Source organism: Patiria miniata, unplaced genomic scaffold (genome assembly GCF_015706575.1).
Source record: "Patiria miniata isolate m_02_andy unplaced genomic scaffold, ASM1570657v1 HiC_scaffold_25, whole genome shotgun sequence".
In the NCBI taxonomy this organism is placed as follows: domain Eukaryota; kingdom Metazoa; phylum Echinodermata; class Asteroidea; order Valvatida; family Asterinidae; genus Patiria; species Patiria miniata.
Genome location: NW_024037064.1, coordinates 4,969,156 through 4,988,665, shown reverse-complemented (window position 1 = coordinate 4,988,665; position 19,510 = coordinate 4,969,156). Strand labels below are relative to the sequence as shown.

Here is a 19,510-nt window from a genome sequence, read left to right as displayed (position 1 = left end):
TCAGTCTAGCTGGCTTGTACCCCTTCACAGATGTGTAATCTATTGCGGAATAACTAAATATGAAAAATTAGGGGCAGTTTTTGAAAAAAGCCAGTTTGTGTTGGAAAAATGGAGTTTTTCTTGAAAATGTCAGCACACCAGGAGCCACGATTGTACAGGATGCTTTAGACTGTCATTCCCTAACAATCCAGTAAGGTATTTTGTGATAATTTGACTATTTCATCTGTTGATGTTTGCAAATGTTGTATCTTCCCTTTAACAAGCATACAGAGCAAAGATATGTGCAAGCAAAAAATTAAAAAAATTTTGCTGTTGGAAATCGTGCTCAATGATCAAAGTTGTAACATTTAGTGTGGACAGACCGTTTTACAGGTACATTTAATATTTCATTTTCAGAATCAAATGTGGACGATGGGAAGCCCCAAGTTGCAGGTAAGTTATAGAGCCTAAGAGACCCTTTGCATGGTGCGCCATGACAGTGGGCAGGTATTTGTTTCTGGGTGATACACTTGATTAGGTACTTTGTGCTTGTATTGTAACTAAATTTAAATAAAACCTACTCGCTGTCATGGCGCACCTTGCAAACGGTCTATATATTTTTTTTTACAAATATTTTGATGATCAGCCATGCTGATATATTTCATTTCTATCAAAAATCTAACGCTTGTTTATTTTCGTTTATCAATGAACTACTTTTTCTACAACCAGGTTTAGTCAATGATCATAGTGCACATTTGTCAATGATTCTTAGACTCCTCTTTGAAAAATAAAGATTGTAAACAGGTTTTTAAAGTGGACAGTGGCTGGATTGGAGACTAATCTGTTTTACTTTTTTCTTCTTCATAATTTTAGAAGAGACATCTTCACCAGCAGTTGAAGACATTCCTTCTACCCATCCCAGCGAGTCAGCATATTTATATTTTGATCTGAGACAGAGGAATTAATCAGAATCAGAATATTTTCTTTTTTTTTTGTTGGCTGCTTGCTGCGAGGCAACACAGACAAGAAAATGTGTATCTCTTTGTCTTTGATTTGTTTTTAAGCAGATAAGTGAAGAATTAGAGTGAGATTTGAACGGTAACCTCTGAATCCCCATTCCAGTGCTCTATTAACTGAGCTATTAAGCCATATTTTGCGTTCTTCTGATTGTATGCCTCTTTTCACAGTGCAGTGCTATTTTTACTGTAAAGGCAAATGCAGTACATTGAATATTATTTTCTTTTCAGAAACAAACTTGGATGATGAGCACCCAATGTTCCGAGTAAGTTATAAAGCCTCTTCTATACCTCATACATATTCACGCCCAAGTTCTGCATAAATTATGAAGCCTAAACTTAACCTTATACATATTCACGCCCAAGTTCTGGGTAAGTTATAGATCCTTACATACATTTACATTGTGTTTAGTATTTTTTGACAAATAAGATCAGTGATGTTAATTTTAATTGATGATCAGCGAGTATCTCCCTCACTTTGAACTGGAGCAACCATCGTATCGCACCGGTATATACCATTCCGAGGTATCTTACTTGCTTACTTAATTGGAATCGGAGCAAACACTGCATCGTATGAACATGTACAAGTACATGTATCATTCCGAGCGCAATACTGCTCAGGTAGCCCCCATTGGTAGCAAGAGTTTTGTACCAGCTACCAGTATTTTTCTGCAACCAGGTTTAGTCAATGACCATAGTGTGCATGCGTCAGTTGGTAACGGAATGATTCTTGGACTTCCATTAAAAAAACAATGATAATCAAAGTCTGCCTGTGTAACAAACGTTATGTCAAAGAAGATTTCAGTATTTCCTCATGTCAAGTTCTTCAGACGATTGAACAGTTGAGCAAAAGATGGACTGGAGTTTAGAGCCTTTAATTACTATTGTCATTTGTTAGAAAGGATCTTCATGGATTAAACAAAATTGAAACTGTTTTCTTCTGTCCCAGTGACAGACATTTATGTTTATGGCATCCTCCACCCTATAATTGCTTAACGATGTGGAAAGTTTGCTTGCATGATCACTCAATATTATTACATTGATGCCAGTATTAAATAATAATTTGAATAGAATTTACTTAATTTGTTCATCTTGCCTTGAATTATGGTAAGAAAAAAAGTGTCTGTCTACTTGACAAGCGTTACTTCTTTGCGATTTACCTTTCATAGCTTCTTTGATATTGATCTTGATCTTTTTGGAATAACAAGCATACAGAGCAAAGGTATGTGCAAGCAAAAACTTTAAAAATTTTGCTGTTGGAAAATCCTACTCAATGTCCCAGTGTACTATTTAGTGCGGCCAGACTATAATGCAGGTACATTTAATATTTCATTTTCAGAATCAAATGTGGACGATGGGAAGCCCCAAGTTTCAGGTAAGGTATAAAAGCCTAAGACACCCTTTGCATGGTGTGCCATGACAGTGGGTAAGTCTGGGTAGGCATACACTGCGTTATGCGAAGTTTTTTTGTTAGGCAAATATTAGGACCGAGTTATGGGGACTTTCTGCTGTCCCCATAGCATTTTCGGTCCCCACAAATACCTTGTGGCGACGAGTGTAAGTCCCCACAACTACGGAATAAGTAAATGTGTGTTTTGTGTGATACACTCATTGGTCTCCATTAAGAAGACAGGATAGGACACAGCGCCCTCCATCTTGTGCTCGTATGCGTAGTCATCGGTGAGGGTTTGAAAGTTTGGAATGCGTTCGTCACACACAGACCATGCAGCGTGCGCACGTCACGCAAGCGCGGTTGCAAACATTAAACCCGCACTGTACTACCCAGCTGTTTCTGTCCACGTTTTCCTAATCTTCACTGCGTGCAAGTGTACGCGTGTCCTATCCAGTCTTACTAATGGAGATCAATGGATACACTTGATTAGGTACTTTGTGCTTGTATTGTAACTAAATTTAAATAAAACCTGCCTGCTGTCATTGCGCAACTTGCAAATGGTCTATATAGTTTTTTGGTTTTTTTTTAAATACAATTAGTAATATTTATTTTGATGATCAGCCATGCTGTTATGTTTCAATTTCATCAGTTCTTTCAATCAACTGCTTTTTCTACAACCAGGTTTAGTCAATGATCATAGTGCACATGTGTCAATGATTCTTAGACTCCTCTTTGAAAATAAAGACTGTAACTGGTTTCCAAAGTTGACAGTGGCTGGATTGGAGACTAATCTGTTTTACTTTTTCTTCTTCATAATTTTAGAAAAGGCATCTTCACCAGCAGTGCAAGACATTCCTGCTACCCATCCCCGTGAGTCACCATATTTCTAAGTTTGATCTGAGACAGAGGAATCAATCAGAATCAGAATTTGTTTTTTGACAGCTTGTTGCCAAGCAACAGTGACGAGAAAAGTCGTATCTCTTTGTCTTAGCGTTTTTAAGCAGATTAGTATAGAAATTCACTAGAGTGAGATTTGATCAGACAACCTCTGAATCACCGTTCAAGTGCTCTATTCGCTGACCTATTTAGCCATATTTTGCATTCTTCTGATTTGTATGCCTCTTCACAGAGCAAAATTCACTATTCTTACTTATTAGTACTCAATATAAGGAAAGAAAGGCATAAAACTCTGTGTGTATTTTCATGTCAAAATATCCGGTAAACTTCCCAACATTTTTATTGGATTTTTTACAATTATTTTTTTCCAGTATGATTACGATTGATCGAGTCATTGGTTGTTGAATGGTACGGTTGGATTTGCTGTGGTTCAAAAGCCACCCAAAAACCCACATTGTTTGCAATTAACCGTATTTTCAGATGAACTGTTGCAATAACATCAGACTTTACAGTCTTTTCAACCCTCTGATGCTCGCCCCGGGGCGAATTCACCCCTTCTCGTTTAACACTAAAGTTTTTGCCCTGGGGAAAGTGTCTCGCCCTGGGGATAAGATTTTTCCACTCTGGTCCTAAGCAGGGGTGAGCTCGCCCCCGGGATGAGCAATCTTGGGGGTGGCTGGGGGGTGGCGCAGGGATGAAAATTTCAAGTGAGAAACGTGGTTTATTTTAACCTCCATGTCGCCCCAGGCCACCCCCGAGATTTGGTCTAGTGAGAAAAGGCCTATTGTTCCAATGCCAAACCCCTGTGTATATAGTCTTGGCCCAAGATGTCAGTGATCAAGAGAGATAGTTGCATTGTTGTGTAGCGCACTTGCATAATTGATTTTATACTTTCTCTCACCAATATCTTGGTCATTTCGTAGCAATGGGGCGTGGCCATTTTATGTAAATAAGACTGTCTGTATAAATTTGAACAATCATAGTCATTTTTATAGCTCCATGCTTGATCACCGCACGTATAGCGCGAATGTCCACAACCGTCAGGTGAGCCATGAAACATTTTTTTCAATCGCTAATTGGTTCCCTATAAAGTGATGGTGCTCGATCACCGCACATAGGCCAGGGCGTACGTTTACAACCATTGGGCGAGCCATATAACCTTTTCTCAGTCGCTGATTGATTCCTTAGGAAAGCCTGGGAAAAACACTAAAGAAAAGTTAAAACCACTGAAACAAAATGGCTAAGAATTAGTGCAAGTACATGTATATAGGCCTGCCGGTCTAATTGTTGTGACATTGGAGGGTATATATATGCATCCTCCACTATCGATCAATAGCGTCGTGGGCCAAGACTACTGTGTGTGCTGTTGTACAGTGTACTGATCGTTAATACTTGGCCAAAATATTAGTTATGACAGAAAGTGTAATTACTAAAGTGGAGTATTCACTGTATTTACTGTACACAGACATGTAAATGCACAGTCGGGACAAAGGTTTTTGGTTTGCTTTAACGGCAATTTCACCATTATGAAAGGTACATATCAGTGACAAAACCAATAAACCATTATACCTAAATAACAATTTAGAAAAATGATCCACAACTCCTAGTCTGTTTAGTCTCCTTGACCATGACCAGGTAATGGCTGTACATGTAAAAGATTCGATAAATACATTGTCAGGTTTATTCACTGAGCTTTTAAAAGCTCTGTATAATACTGACATGACATTCAATTGCCCATAACCAGAATTTGTATTTGCAGTATTTGTATTAATCCTAACTCCCTAGGGTTTTTGCTAGGACTAGTGCAGTGCCCGTCTAAAATGTGCATGTTCGGGAAGGGCAAATTTCTTTGCCGCTGGTATTGGTTGCATGTTTTCACAGGTTGAATGCACTCACGTCAAAGTTTGTGCCAAATTTGAAGTTGTTTAGGCTAGTGGTTTTCAAAAAAGCTGCAAAATAATAGCGCAGATATTTACCCCTTCTGGACAATGGTATTGCCCTGCAGTAAGGATGCTCAGTCGACCACCTAATGTGCCCGTGTAGCCACCACGTACGTGTACATACGGAAACATGGTATGCAGTGCCATTCACCCACATTGGACAATATGGTATCGCCCTACAATGCACGTGCGCGTGCCCGTCCTTTTTGCATTGTTTACGTCATATTGAGTACGTGCACTTTAGCCTAAAACATGACGTAAACAATTGAAAAGAACATCAGTGCGTGGTGGTCTAGGCTATAATTTGCCACGTTTGCCTCAGAAAATGTTGCTCTTTTGCAGCTTTTTCGAGAACCGCTCGTCCAAACAACTTCAAAGTTGGCACTACACATTCTGGTGTCCCGTTCAAGACACCCGCCGATTTTCAACTTCATACAATGCCCGGTTCTGGAGATAATCGAAATACAGACAGACAGACACACACACACAGATTCCTGGAATTATAGTATAGATGCAACCTCAGTCCTGCAAAATCCTCCAACTGCCTTCATGTAAAAATCGCATACAGCCTTAATCCTGCAAAATCCTCAATTATTTCTTTATAATGTGGTCCTTGGAGGGGTGACCATGCCTCAATCCTGCAAATCTTCCAGCAATCACTGTCAATTGGTAGAGGCTGAGCCAGTGACATCCTGGAGCAGTGCAGATGATGCACGCATATATTTTGCACTAAATTTAGTTGGGCACCATTTGCACACGGTGTTGTAATTTTGTTATTGTGCATCTGGAAGCCGAGTGAGGGAGCGATGGTCGTGTATCTCGGGGAATCTGAAAATGCATTTCAATTATCGCAGTATGTAAGAGAGCAGACTAATGACCAGCCTGGCAGGTCGAGTCGAGATCGTAAGTGGGTGCAGACTTCCCAAGCCTTATGGCCTTACTGAGGTCACCTCAAGCTCCACTCTAAAGGATATTTTTGAGAGTTTTAAGGGGATCGAAGTGTCATCTGCAACATATCAGCCCACATTTGAAAAAAAAAGTGGGGTAAAAAAAAAAACCTGCGTCGCCACACTTTTGGGGCAAGCTCCATACCAGAAACCGGAGACTTTTTTTTTACCCTAAGGTTAACCGGGATGACTGTAGTAAACTCTATCCTTTTATGTAACGTGTGATCAACTTTTTTTTCAGATAATGTCATGAAAGCCCTGGAAGCAGACGCCAACAAGCCCGCAGAGAAGCGTAAAGCAGAGGCGACGGCTCTGAAAGATCAGGGGAACCAAGCGTTCAAGAAGAGCAATTACACACGAGCCGTTGAGCTCTACACACAGGGCCTGGAGCGTCTAAAAGACTTTGTGGTGCTGTACACCAACAGGGCACAGGTAAACAAGTCAAGTCCGTTACGAGCCAAGATCTCCGTATTCATGAAATGACTGAGAATATTTCTATTCCCCCTGGATGAGTCCATTGTCATGACTGTAGGTTGCTCCCCAAGTAATACCCTTACGCATTTACATGTGTACTCCTGGGTGGAGAGAGGCAAGTGGAGGTGAAGGTTTGTGAGAGATACGCAACATCATGAACGTTGCTGATGGCTTGTGAGAGAGATACGCAACGTTTTAATTTATTTCCTGAAAATTTTTCATATAAAGGGGAAAAAAAGAAAGGAAAACATATCATTTTGGGAGGGGGGCCAACTCATCCTGCATGTTTGTTTTTGTAGTACTGCACATAAGGCAGACGATTAATTCAAGGCGTCACACATGTTATCCTATTGAGACACGCATCACTTCGTTGTTCACTGTGTGGCAAATTTGAATCCCATCTTTTCACTTATTTCCCCCCAAGGCTTACAACAAATTGGGAAAGTTTACAGAGGCAATGGAGGACTGCCGGACTGCCTTGCAGTTGGAACCAAACAACGTCAAGGCATTGGTGCACCTTGGCAAGGCCCAACAGGGACTGAAGGATTACGAGGTGGCTGTTACGACTTACAAAGAAATCACCAAGATTGACGAGAAGTACGAAAGTAAAGTCGCAGGTGGGTCAGCAGTCTTCAGGCCAAATGCAAAAACATGTGATGCAACTAAATGAGTCATTTGTCGGCCCTTATCAAATGTTGTGGTTTTTTTTTACATTATTGAATAGAGCTGTATCTCAGTTTATATTTGGTGAAAACCCCATGTGAATAGGACCTTCCATTCAGAAGTTATGGGACTTGGAACACAGGCAGATTTGAAACAAGAAAACAGAGACTCAAACGGAGAAATCAACGATTCAAAATTGAAGTGTTTATTACACAACAATAAACATGCTTTATTTCAAGTTATTGACATAAATTTGTTACTCCTTAGCAAAAATGTCACGTTTTGAATACTTTATCGTGATATTTTCTCCGGAAAAAAAATTGACATGAAAGAGGACATATGTAGCCTTCTTATTTTACAAAAAAGTCAATTTTGAAATTTTCACCCTGACTGAACTATTTTGGGCTGTATCTTAAAATCATAATTGCCGACAATTAACGACTCATTTAGTTTGATCGCATCACACATGTGAATGTGAATGCGAACTGAAGCTAATGTGAAGTCATTCAGGACACGTATTCAAATGAGTTGAAATGTTTGCAGATCCACAGTGCATTTATTTGCTGATAATTTTTGTGGATTTTTTTCATTTTCCAACAATCTCACCCCTGCACTAGGCTACATTGCAGAAGTGAATCTAGCCGAGTCCGCAGCCAAGTCTGATATGGAGGCTGAGAGGCTGTTGAGTGAGGGCGATGTCAAAGCAACGGGCGTTCATGAGATCGGACTCGGTGACGGTAAGCAAAAACTCTGCCATAATTACCAATGTAGGTAATTACAAATGTAGGTAATTACAAATGTAGGTATGTAAATTGAATGTTTCTTATCCCAAAAATGTTTGTTTTACAGCATTTCATATAATCTTGAATTTTGGTTTAACTATAGACCCTTTGTTGGTTGTGCCATGACAGTGGGCAGCAGTCGATTTCATGAAAAAGTGCGCAGCTTGTGCCATGAGTAAGACTTAGGCAACAAATTTGTTGCCCAGCTGCGCAATAAAGTTACGATCGATTTCACAAAGCTTGGCGCAGCTTCACAATGCTTTAAATAATTTAAGCATCTTGGACGAGGATAAAAGCAGCATTTACCACGGCTGTTTGTGTGTGAATTTTTTCGTTCGCAAAACAGTCGTTGGATCACCTCAGCCCGCCATTTTGAAAATTATTTTGTCCGTCTTGTATCAACCTTGATAAGTTGTGCAATAACAAGCTCTGTGACACTCCTGATATGCTGGTAAAATATGTCATTTTCAGTCGTTACGACACAACTTATGCCGTCTAAAATGATGGTGCAAGTAACATCATAATTTATTGCGCAACTTGTGGACTTACGCACTATGTGACTTTTGTGAAATGGGTCATGTTGCGCAACTTACACAATAAATTTTGGCTCAAGCAGAGTTGCGCCAATTCGTAAGATTTTGTGAAATCGGCTGCTGGTCTGTTTCACTGCATTATTTTGTATATGGTGTAAGTCAAGGACACACGCAACATTATCAATGAATCGAGGACAGAAACCGAATCGAGGACTCCTTGGTTGGAAAATGTGTACAAACCAATGAGAGCTGTTGCAAAAAGTTAAAGTACAAACAAAGGAAAAGGGAAGAGGAACAAAAGAAAATCCTCAATTTACACCCGTTAACCCTTTCGGCCATCAGCATTGGGTTTGGTCGGTATCAAATCAGGGCATAATTGATTATAGTTGGCATGCGCAAGCATACCGCCCTAGAGGTAACAGCATTTTGATGGACATTTTGATAATGCTGCACTGCTGCAATGCTGTCACATACGAGGTGTATACCTTGCCATAGAGGTGTATACCTTGCCAATTGCTATGACATTGGGTAAATGATGCGATGGTACAAATCAAGTGATGCAATGACTGTAGCAATGATGTACATAGCAAACAAAGGACAAGGAATGCAATCCTCAATTTACGTTATTTCGGCCATCAGAGGGGGTTTGGTCGGTATCAATCAGGGCATAATTGATTATAGTTGGCATGCGCAAGGCATACCGCCCTAGTGGTAACAAGCATTTTGATGGACATTTTGAGAAAAAGGGTAATAATTAAAAGCTGCACTGCTGCAATGCTGTCACATATTTTCCAACTATGGAGGTGTATACCTTGCCAACTATGGAGGTGTATACCTTGCCAAAATTGCTATGACGATTATTACCCTCATTTGATACCGGTTGCCAAAATTTTTGACCAAGGCTGATCCATGGCCTACTTGTTCAGCACGATAACTTGATAAATACTTTACTTAGGAACTTGACATTTCGTTTGTGGATTGTTCTGGATAGTCTTAATAGGCCTATTAATTTTGGGGCCAACAGGTCAAAGGTCAAGGTTACTATTGCTAAAACAAAAGAAATCTTGTCAACGAGTTAACTTGAGAAATACTTTACTTATTAAAGAACTTGAAATTTGGTTCGTGGGTTGTTTTTGGTACTCTTAAGAAGCCTATTGCTTTTGGGACCGACAGGTCAAAGGTCAAGGTCACTATTGCTAAAACAATAGAAATCTTGTCAATGCGATAACTTGAGAATAATTACATAGGAGCTTTAAATTTGGTTTGTGGGTTGTCTGTTGTTCTTGATAATCTTAAGAGGCCTGTTGCTTTTGGGGCCGACAGCTAGGTCAAGATCACTAATTGCTGTATTGTCAGCATGAATGCTTGAGAAATACTTTACTTAGGAACTTCAAATTTGGTTTGTGGGTTGCTCTTACCGTAACCACAGTAACAGACAGTCAAGCAGCTCTGACCCAACAACTACCAGATGATCAACAAACGACTCAGTCTGGCAGTGGACAGCCTTCCCAGCAGGAACCAACGCAACAACCTCCGCCGCAACTACAGCCAAGACCAGGTGAGACACAAACATTTGTCTGTAAACCCTGCATGTTATAACTCCCCTGGCCCTGATATCGGTTCCCAGTGACAGCATCCTTCCCCTCCATCCTTTGCATTGATGCTATTAGGCACAATATATAGCATTGCAGTGTCCCTGAAACAAGGGGGACCACACTGCCGACCAGCCCCCTGTCAGCCCAGAGAGGGGAGCTCTTGGGATCGAATGGGACTTTTCACTTTTCATTGAGATCTGTGAAGTTCCAGTGTGCATGGAGGCCTAATTACTCCCCTGTTTTACTGGTAGTTTGATTAAATTACACAATTTTAAACTTGAACTCAATGTACATGTACATGTTCAAGCGGTTTGTTCTTATTGATACACTGACAATTTAAACTTGAAACAAAACATTAGAAAGCATCCTTAATCAGTTTACAAACGAAGTCTATACAGTTATTCCTTTTCAAAAGTAAATTGCATGAAAATAATTATGCAGACAAAAATCCATGATTATCAAGTGCAGAACAGAAAAAACTTAAAAGGCTTGTAAAAGCAACAGTGTATTTTAAACAACAGAGCATCTAGAATCCAAAAATTTCCCGGTGCCCTTAAGCCGGCCCCGACCCCACGCCGTCGGCCGCGGACCCCACGCCGTAAGCCTCCACCCACGTTGACCTGCGCTGTCCCTCGCAGTAGTCCTCGGCAGCCTATCCCATCCTTCATCCTTCAACAGTTACAAACTAAAGCCTATCCAATTCCTATTTCATAAATAAAAAATGCACGAAAATAAATATGCAGACGGAAATGCATGGTTATCAAGTGAAGAACAGAAGAATCTTAAAAGGCTATAAATACAAGAGTATGTGTTACATGTTACATGTGTTACCGCAAACCGAAATGAAAGTGAAAAAAATCCGAAGTATCTTAAAACATTTTACACTTAACCCAGGGCTATAGGGGAAAAGGGGGCCAGGAATTGCCTCAGATTTGCACCACAGAGCATCTTGAATCCAAAATTTCCCGCGGCCCTTTATTAGCGGGCCCCTGACCCCACACCGTAAGGCATTTGTGCTCCGCGCTCTCATTAGTCCTCGGTGCAAATGCCCCAACGCATTGTTGCAACAGTTTACAAACTAAGTCAATTCGATTCTTTTTCCAAAATACAATGCAAGAAATATGAATACGAAAATACATGGTTTACAATTTTGAAGTACACAGTAACTTCTTAAAATCTTAAAAGCTTTTGCTCAAAGAATTCAGGGGTAAAGGGGCCAGGAATCGCCTCAGATTGCACCACAGAGCATCTAGAATCACAAATTTTCAGGGGCTTCACGCTCGTATAAGTTCTTGGAGCAAATTCTCCGAAGTTGTGCCCCCCATCTAAAAAAATCCTGGATCTGCGCCTGACGTCTGTAAAGAGCAAAAACACAATATTGATTTACATCACCAAATTGATTTACATGCAAATTCCATCCTCTGAACAATATTTTAAAAACCCCTAAATATGGTGTTTTTCACATACATGTACCTGAGAGCCAACAGTAGGATATTATCAAAGCACACTATATTATGATGTTGACAACAAAGAGCAAATTTCATGATTTTTTCGAGCACAATTTTTGGCAAATAAACTGTTGGTGCACAAATTTGGCCTGCAAAACATTATGAATTGAAAGACAAATCTGATAATAACGTCACCCGAATGCAACATCGTTTTAAGGAAAAAAATGTTCTTTGTATCTGTAAACAGGCTAAATACCGGTATAAACAAACTGAATTGAACTTTTGGTTCTTAAAAAAACCCTTTAAAGTAGGGCTACATGGTTTGCGCACATTTTTAAAGTATTTTTATTTTTAATGTAAGTATTTTAATGTTTGGTTTTTAGTAATATTATGTTTTGGTATAATTGTTTTTTGAAAATCATATATTATGTTCACATGTACAAATTTCCGATTTTTAACTGTCAGACATGTTTTTAATCAACCATTAATAAATGCCTTGGAGAGTTGATAGCTTCTGATTGGTCGAGACTCGATCACGTGGGGGTGTATTAACATGTGATATAAAGACAGGCTTCAAAAACAAGTGAATAAATGGCCCCTGAACCAGCGTTGATCCAGCATCATGTAAGCCATGATTGACCAAATAAACAACAGTCCTTCGGTAACTTTTTATAATACATCAGTACACGTGCTCTCAACCACCATCGTGTGAAGACTTCCGTGCGTGTATGCATTCTATACATGTAGTTGTTATGCGGGGCCTGCGGGCGCGTTATAAGTCTTAACACGACATGTTCATACTAAGGATGTTTACAACGAAAGCATGGATATGTGATTTATTTTCTGTAAACACGCCTCACAGGGACATATTTACTGTTTCTAAATCGAGCATCTTTGTAATTTTGGAAACAAGGAGTATGTAAACATGAACACACAAAAAGTTTGGAAATATCGCCAAAAGAAAAGTCACACAAAAGTGAAGACCGGGTGCTCACACTGTTATTCCCTAATTATTTAATTGAATTGAATTGAAGGATATTTTAATTCTTGCTTTTGATTGTAGATTACCCACAAAGAAGTGAAGCCATCATAGGAAGCATCAGCGGTAGCCAGAACCCTGTCATTGTTGGTTCAAATGAAGTAAATATCATTTACAACAAGCTGTCAGAGGGACCAGGTAAATATAATCTTATTTGATGCGATGAAGTAGATATCTTAAATCAAGTGTTAATGTATTGGGGGGGGGGCAGGGGGAGGGTGGTATACTGTTTTAGCACATGTATGTAGTGAACATAGTTTCATGACTTATTTAACTGTTCTTGTAGTTCTCCAGATATATAGGGCTTTAAAATATGCACCTTTAGGATAACGTATTTGGACCCATGATGATGTCATCATGACGTCCCCAAGTTTTAATCTGTTAACACGTGCCTGTACCTGTATATGTACATGAACATACAAAGTTCCAACCCAATTGGACTTACGTTCTCTAGATAAAAAATTGTAAAATAGACAACTTTAAGGTGACATCATAAGACCATTGATGACGTCATCATGACATCACTTGTCTAGGGCCAACCTGTACGTAGTTTGATGTCAATCTGATTGCATTTTATGTCAAATTTTGCTAGCAGAAGAACATGTGAAAGGTTTCGAAAATTAATTAAAAGAATTAGGTGATGAGGTCATCATGACGTCACTTTTGTAATTTGCAAATTAGTAGCACTATCTACATGTACACGTACCTACCCACCACATTTAAGTGACATTACTATATTCAAAGACAAATGTAATTAACTCAAAGTGTTCATACGCAACTTACTTAACCTACATTTTACTGTAGAATAAAGTCTTTGATAAACAAATTTTAATCTGGTCGTGTTTGGTATTGTTCAGCTTGCATTGCCCTCTTTTTTGGGGGGGGGGGGATGGGGGTGCTGTTGAGAAAGGTACATGTAGGTCCTATATGCATCCTTAATATACCCTGGAATTAACAGGCACTGAGGACTAATCAGTGGGTCCACACCCTGAAGACGAAACTTCTTCCTGCTTTTATCAATATCATGATCTCAGGGACGCACGCTTGGAAGCAAACTTTGGATACAATCCTCACGCAACATTTCCAAGTGTACATTTTACTGCACGTAATTGGAAACTTTAACCAATTGAGTACATTATGGATGAAGTTAAAAAAAAATTGCTGCCTGCAGAAACAAATAATATGTTGAAAAATGGACATGCACATTGTTCGGATTTGTTGAATTGCAGCTTGAGAGAATTGTTATGAATCATGTTCATGTATACTTAATGAATAGTTTACTCATACGTCATTAGTAGAGAGGGTTAATGCAGCTTGAAAGAATGATTGTAAGGAATCATGTTTATCAGTTCTCAAATCAGTTACTTATTATAATTTCATGATTTCTTTCAGAAACCACCGGACTCCAGGAATCGGGTACCTTTGAGGATTTGCAACAGGAAATTATTGACAACTATGAGCAAACTGCAACAACTATTCCTGCACATCCTACACTGCAGTCACGTAATGTGGGTATTGAGGAATTCTTTATTCCACTGAATCTCAGAAAGAACATTTCAGGCAAAACGAAATCAGAGAGGTTGGTCACATTACTAAAACAAAACATATTTTTGGATGAAGCACAAAAGATAATTCTCAAATCCGTTGATGATTTGTTCAATCAGAAAATAGTTAAGGAAATCAAGATTCTTCTTTATGGTGGGGCCGGGACGGGTAAAACAACCCTGTTAGTGAAAGTTGTAAACTCCTGCATCACACTCAGTTCAGAACCCCTTCTCGGTAGATTCGATCTTGTGCTTTGGATTAAGCTGAGGCAAATGCAATCAAACAGTGTCTTGGATGCCATATTTGACCAAATTCTACCAATTGACACAAAACTGGACAAAACAACAGTGCAACGTATCATTGATGGTAAGCAATCACGCATTGCTTTGCTGTTGGATGGATTAGATGAAATTCCGTCTCATGTTTTGCAATCTAAGGAGGGCGTGTACAGGGTTCAAGATATCTTACACAGCAGAGTCCTTACAAAAAGTTTTGTGTTGGTAACTACTCGACCACACATGATGGAATATGTATTGGAGGGTAGCAACCCGTACGCAGTGGTTGAAACATGTGGCTTCAGACCACAAGACAGAGATCAATATATCAGATTAAACCTTTCTGATGATTCTGACATGGGAGAGGCATTGATTTCACATCTAGAAGACAATGCAAATCTCAAGGAGATGGCTGTAATTCCAATCATTTCCCAGATGTTGTGCCTTGTTTGGAAGAATGAAAAGTCATTGCCTGAGAGAATTACCAAGCTGTACGAAAAGTTTGCGGTTGTTCTTTTCAAGCGCTGCAATAAAGATATGAATGATGATCAGGTGATGTTAAACTTGATGCCCATCATTGATGACTTGGGGCGTGTTGCATTACAAGGGTTACTAGACTCTAGAGGGGAAAGACTCATGTTCAATGAAACTGAATTTCAGGATTGTCCGTCTTGCTTAGCTGAGGGTTGTCGTGTGGGTTTCGTTCTACGTGAAACGTTCACGAGTGGTCTGGATGTAAAAGTGCTGGTCACTTTCCCCCACAAGTCCATCCAAGAATACTTTGCAGCATGTCACCTGGTGAAATTGCTACAACAAGATGACGAAAACAATTTCCGTCATCAGTTGGAGCAGATTGGAGAAGGAAATGTTTTTGCGATGGAATACCTGCTGAGATTTTGTTGTGGTAGATCCATGCAGGCTGCTGGTCTCATTCTGGATCACATACAAGAGATGCAAGGTGATGAGATGAAGCTGCAGAGATTGGCTCGGTTGATATTGTGTGAATCTGGTTCAAAAGAGTTGGCTACCAAACTTGTCAGACCAACTAGGGTAGAGTGTGAGAGTAATGCAGACCTGAAATCACTGAGCTACTACTTAAAGCGTGTCACTCCACCACTTAAAAATACAGGCTTTTACATGCATGTAAGAAAGCAGGATCTTAACCTTTTCAGGGAAATTCTTCTGAGTGACAGCATGGAGTCGGCTAAGATGATATTTGTTCACTACATGTTGTCTGAGGAGGAGAAGGAGGATTTCAGTCCCCTAGAGAAAACAATTGGTGTGAGGAAAGAAGAGCGCCGTGCTCAATTACACATTATGTTTTACATTGGGGAAAAGTCGTTGTTTGACATGGGGCCTGCATCGCACAGCTTTTTGCGCATGCAAAAAAAAATCATGCCTAGTTTGTCCATGATAAAAGTAAGACCAGAGGAGGTTGTTGATGTGTTGCAGGTACTGGAAGAATGCAGGTTTAATTATCTCTACCTGCATAGTATCAACCTGCATGGACAGTTGCGAGATGTCCATATCTTGCCAGCCATTGGCACCTTGCACCTCGAAAAGTGCAGGTTGGTCGATGATGATGTGAAGGACCTGATCAGCATCCTTCCTGCTGGGCGTGGTTTAATAGGGCTTACCCTTGATGACAGTGCATTCAGTTTGGATGCAGTGAGGGCTCTCATCGGTCATCTCCAAGGTTTCCCAAAGTTATGTCGGTTGGGACTTCATAACATCGGCCTCGATGCTCAGCTCATCAGACAAGTTGTCAGTCAAGGCCTCCCTCACCTGAAGGAAACAGCAGAGGGAGATTTCCGAGCCTAAATAATCTACCACCAAGTCATAACTCCCACCCTGTGCCCTATGAATGCACCACGTTCACAAAGTAGCACGTATCATGGGTCATTTTATGTAAAATCAATGCTCTGCAACCCCCTCCCCTCCCCCCCAAAAAAACCCAATAAGTTAAAAACAAATAAAAAAATAACAGCAATCAATAACAACAAAACTTTATTTTCAGAGGGCAATAAGAGGCTCGATAATGAATAGAAAAGTCAACAAAAAGTTTCAATACAAATAGATGTATTCAGAATCCTCATACATTATGAATACAAATATACCAAGCATAGTTCTTCATTCTACTGAACCCCAACCCCTCCCAAAAAAATTATTCCATCAATTAATTAATCAATCAAAAGACAATGTGAAAAGACAATCACCAATTCCTGTACAAAATGATTCATTGAAATCTTCAAACATATTAGCACTGTACTAAGCATTCTGTGTGACACTTGAAAGTGATATTAAATTGACCTTGTATCTTGGGTGACCTTTGAGTACTATTATAAATCCACAATCTAATCGTCAATTAAACAGGAGAATCCACCTCTCCTTTCCATTTCTTTTGAGAAATTATCTTGTATCGCATCATCTTAGGTGAAAGTTGTGTGAGATGTCTTCAACTTTTGTGACAAAGCCTCTCCTACCCTGTTACCCGATCAATGTAGTAATATGGCATTCAAACAAACTAATGTGACCACACGCAAATGGCTGCACAACACCCTTCCATAGACCGGTGCTGTGCAAAATTTAGTGTACAGAATGATACAAAAAATTAAACCCTGAAAAAGAGACGGTAGTTTTGCTAAAAAGCATTTGCCTCAGCTTTGTACAAATTACAAAATCCTGACAAGTTCACGTGCCCATACAGACGTTTCTTTCGAGTGTTTGTGCTTCATTCATTATCAAATCGTTTGTGTAAATTAATGTAAATTATGCATAAAATGGCAAAAATTATGATTCCAGTTTGCTAACTTTTGTATAGATCTTTAACCTTGACTGTGTATGTAATATACCTTTAGAGTGGTCCAGTTGTGTAAGGACAGTATAACGTGGATTTTGTTTACTATTCAACTATAGGCCTATGTCCATATTGAGAGGTACTATACTAAACCAGTGTTCGTACTGTCAAACAATTCATGTATAATATATACATGTAGAATGTTGCATTGCCAAATGACGCATTTTTATCAGAGGAAAGTCATGTTTGCTCATTCAGGACCAATCTTGTAATTGTTGTATACGCGAACATTTTTCTGTGTTTCTGATTATGTTAAAATAGGTCAAGTGATAATTTGCTTGTTTTTATCATTGCAAGCCTCTTCAAAGTAATAGATTGATCGACACTAGATTTGTTTGTTCTAAGTATGATCAACATTCTGTTCAAAAACTGACATTTTTGTTTCTAACAGTTTTGATATTTTTCAGTTGCCCAGGTGATAACAGTCGTTTATAACATGCCCAAATGCAACCGTTCATTTTGGTAAAAGCAGTTCTGCAGGAGAGAAAAGGTAGACTTTGAATCAACATTTTGATTTATTCACATTTGAAATGTAAACTGAATGTAAATAATGTTTAACTGTTGTTGCTGGCATGACAATGAAAGAAGATTTTGATTAAAATGAGATTTAAACACTGTATTTGCAAAGCTGAACTGATTGCAATTTTAAATGATGGGGATTTTTGTACTCATTAATTTACACATTTCAAGGGATATGGGATGGGATCATTTGCATTTATCCCAAAAGTAACTTACCGAATTGTAATCAAAAAGCTCACTTGGATTAAAGATCGTACTGGTACTAAACACCCCATGAAATTATTCCATCTGGCTTGCTGTCATTAAAGAGAATCAGAAATGTAGGTGATTTCCAATGATCAGTCAATTGACTGATTTTTGGAAGAGAGTTCTATGGATGAAATCACGTTTATTGATCAAAAGTTTGTGCATGGATATTTCACTCTTTTCTTAAAAAGTGTAATATCCAAAGCTTCAACATGTTAGGTTTAGAGTATTCTTCTGTGCAACATTGATGATATTACATGTATTGGAAACAACAAATTGCATGAAATCCTGTTCCTATATGCCTTTAAGCCATGGTTTACAAACTACATCATTGTGATTTTTTATCTTGTGATCATTAATGTGCAACTCTGTAAGATAAGGTCATCACTCGGGCACGGACTCCAAGTCAGGATAATCTGCTGACTTCTGGATAGTGGGTTTCTGTCATAAAATAAACACAAAGGAGAACTGTCTCAGTGCTTATAAGAACGTGAAAGTTGACAAAGAAATTGACTGGAGCTGGTTTGACCCTGTGACCTCCGGATTCCTGTTCCAATATGGTAATCCGGAACAGTCATCCTGCTACAGTCAATTTGTTTATTTAACTTGAAAATAAGTTTGAAGTTTGCATGGTGGAAAGATACTAAGACAAGATAAGTTTGCGGTAGCACCATGTGAATGAATCAGTCAACTTGCATCCTTCTCAGCTTCACCGGTTTGGAGCTTCACCAGTTTGCATCCTTCTCACGCCTCACCGCACCCATCCTTATAACATCGCATCATCGTTGGAATCCCTCATTCTCCTGACGACGGGCAGAGCATACTGTTCAAACGTTAGTCCTCTGGTTCTTTTCAGAACCACACATACTCTCAAAAGAGATTTATTCACATGGTGCTGCCACAAACTTATCTTGTCTTAACTTGAAAATACGAATTAAATATCTGATATTTGCACTGTTTGGCGGAAGTAAGTGTATTGGTTAACTATGAGTAGAAGATATGTTGGATTTTGTAAGTCATTTGTATTTTTTGTTATTGGTGCAGAAACATTTCTGATCTATTCTTTTGTTTTTCCAGATATTTTGGGCAAAGTTTAAGACGTCCAAGATTATTATTTGACATTGTGTACTTTGTATGATTATTTCGTGTAATAAAAATAATCATTGCATGCAATGAATAGAGTCAATCAAGGAGAAATCTTTGAGGTTAGATGATTGTTGTGTTATGCCTCCATTCCTGATGGACCAAATCTCCGCCTCAGAATTCTACAGCTGGGTCACCACTTGCGTTTTGTAATCAGGCATGCAGGCTTCATAATGAGGATATCAAATGAAATTCCTTGGAAAATATATCATCCCAATC

General features: G+C 39.2%; 1 protein-coding gene and 1 long non-coding RNA gene across 2 annotated transcripts; both read left to right on the top strand.

The window, feature by feature from the left end:
* Positions 1-390: 390 nt before the first annotated feature.
* LOC119733175 lies at positions 391-900 on the top strand. The gene is made up of 2 exons (XR_005271685.1): positions 391-432; positions 853-900. It is a non-coding gene; the product is annotated as an uncharacterized LOC119733175 (long non-coding RNA).
* A 1,446-nt stretch (positions 901-2,346) lies between these two features.
* On the top strand, positions 2,347-16,582 carry LOC119733390. The gene is made up of 8 exons (XM_038206970.1): positions 2,347-2,370; positions 3,211-3,258; positions 6,414-6,604; positions 7,071-7,263; positions 7,927-8,046; positions 10,054-10,182; positions 12,731-12,844; positions 14,099-16,582. The coding sequence occupies exons 3-8, from the start codon at positions 6,422-6,424 to the stop codon at positions 16,345-16,347; spliced, it is 2,988 nt and encodes a 995-aa protein (XP_038062898.1). The 5' UTR covers positions 2,347-2,370; positions 3,211-3,258; positions 6,414-6,421; the 3' UTR covers positions 16,348-16,582.
* Positions 16,583-19,510: the final 2,928 nt, after the last annotated feature.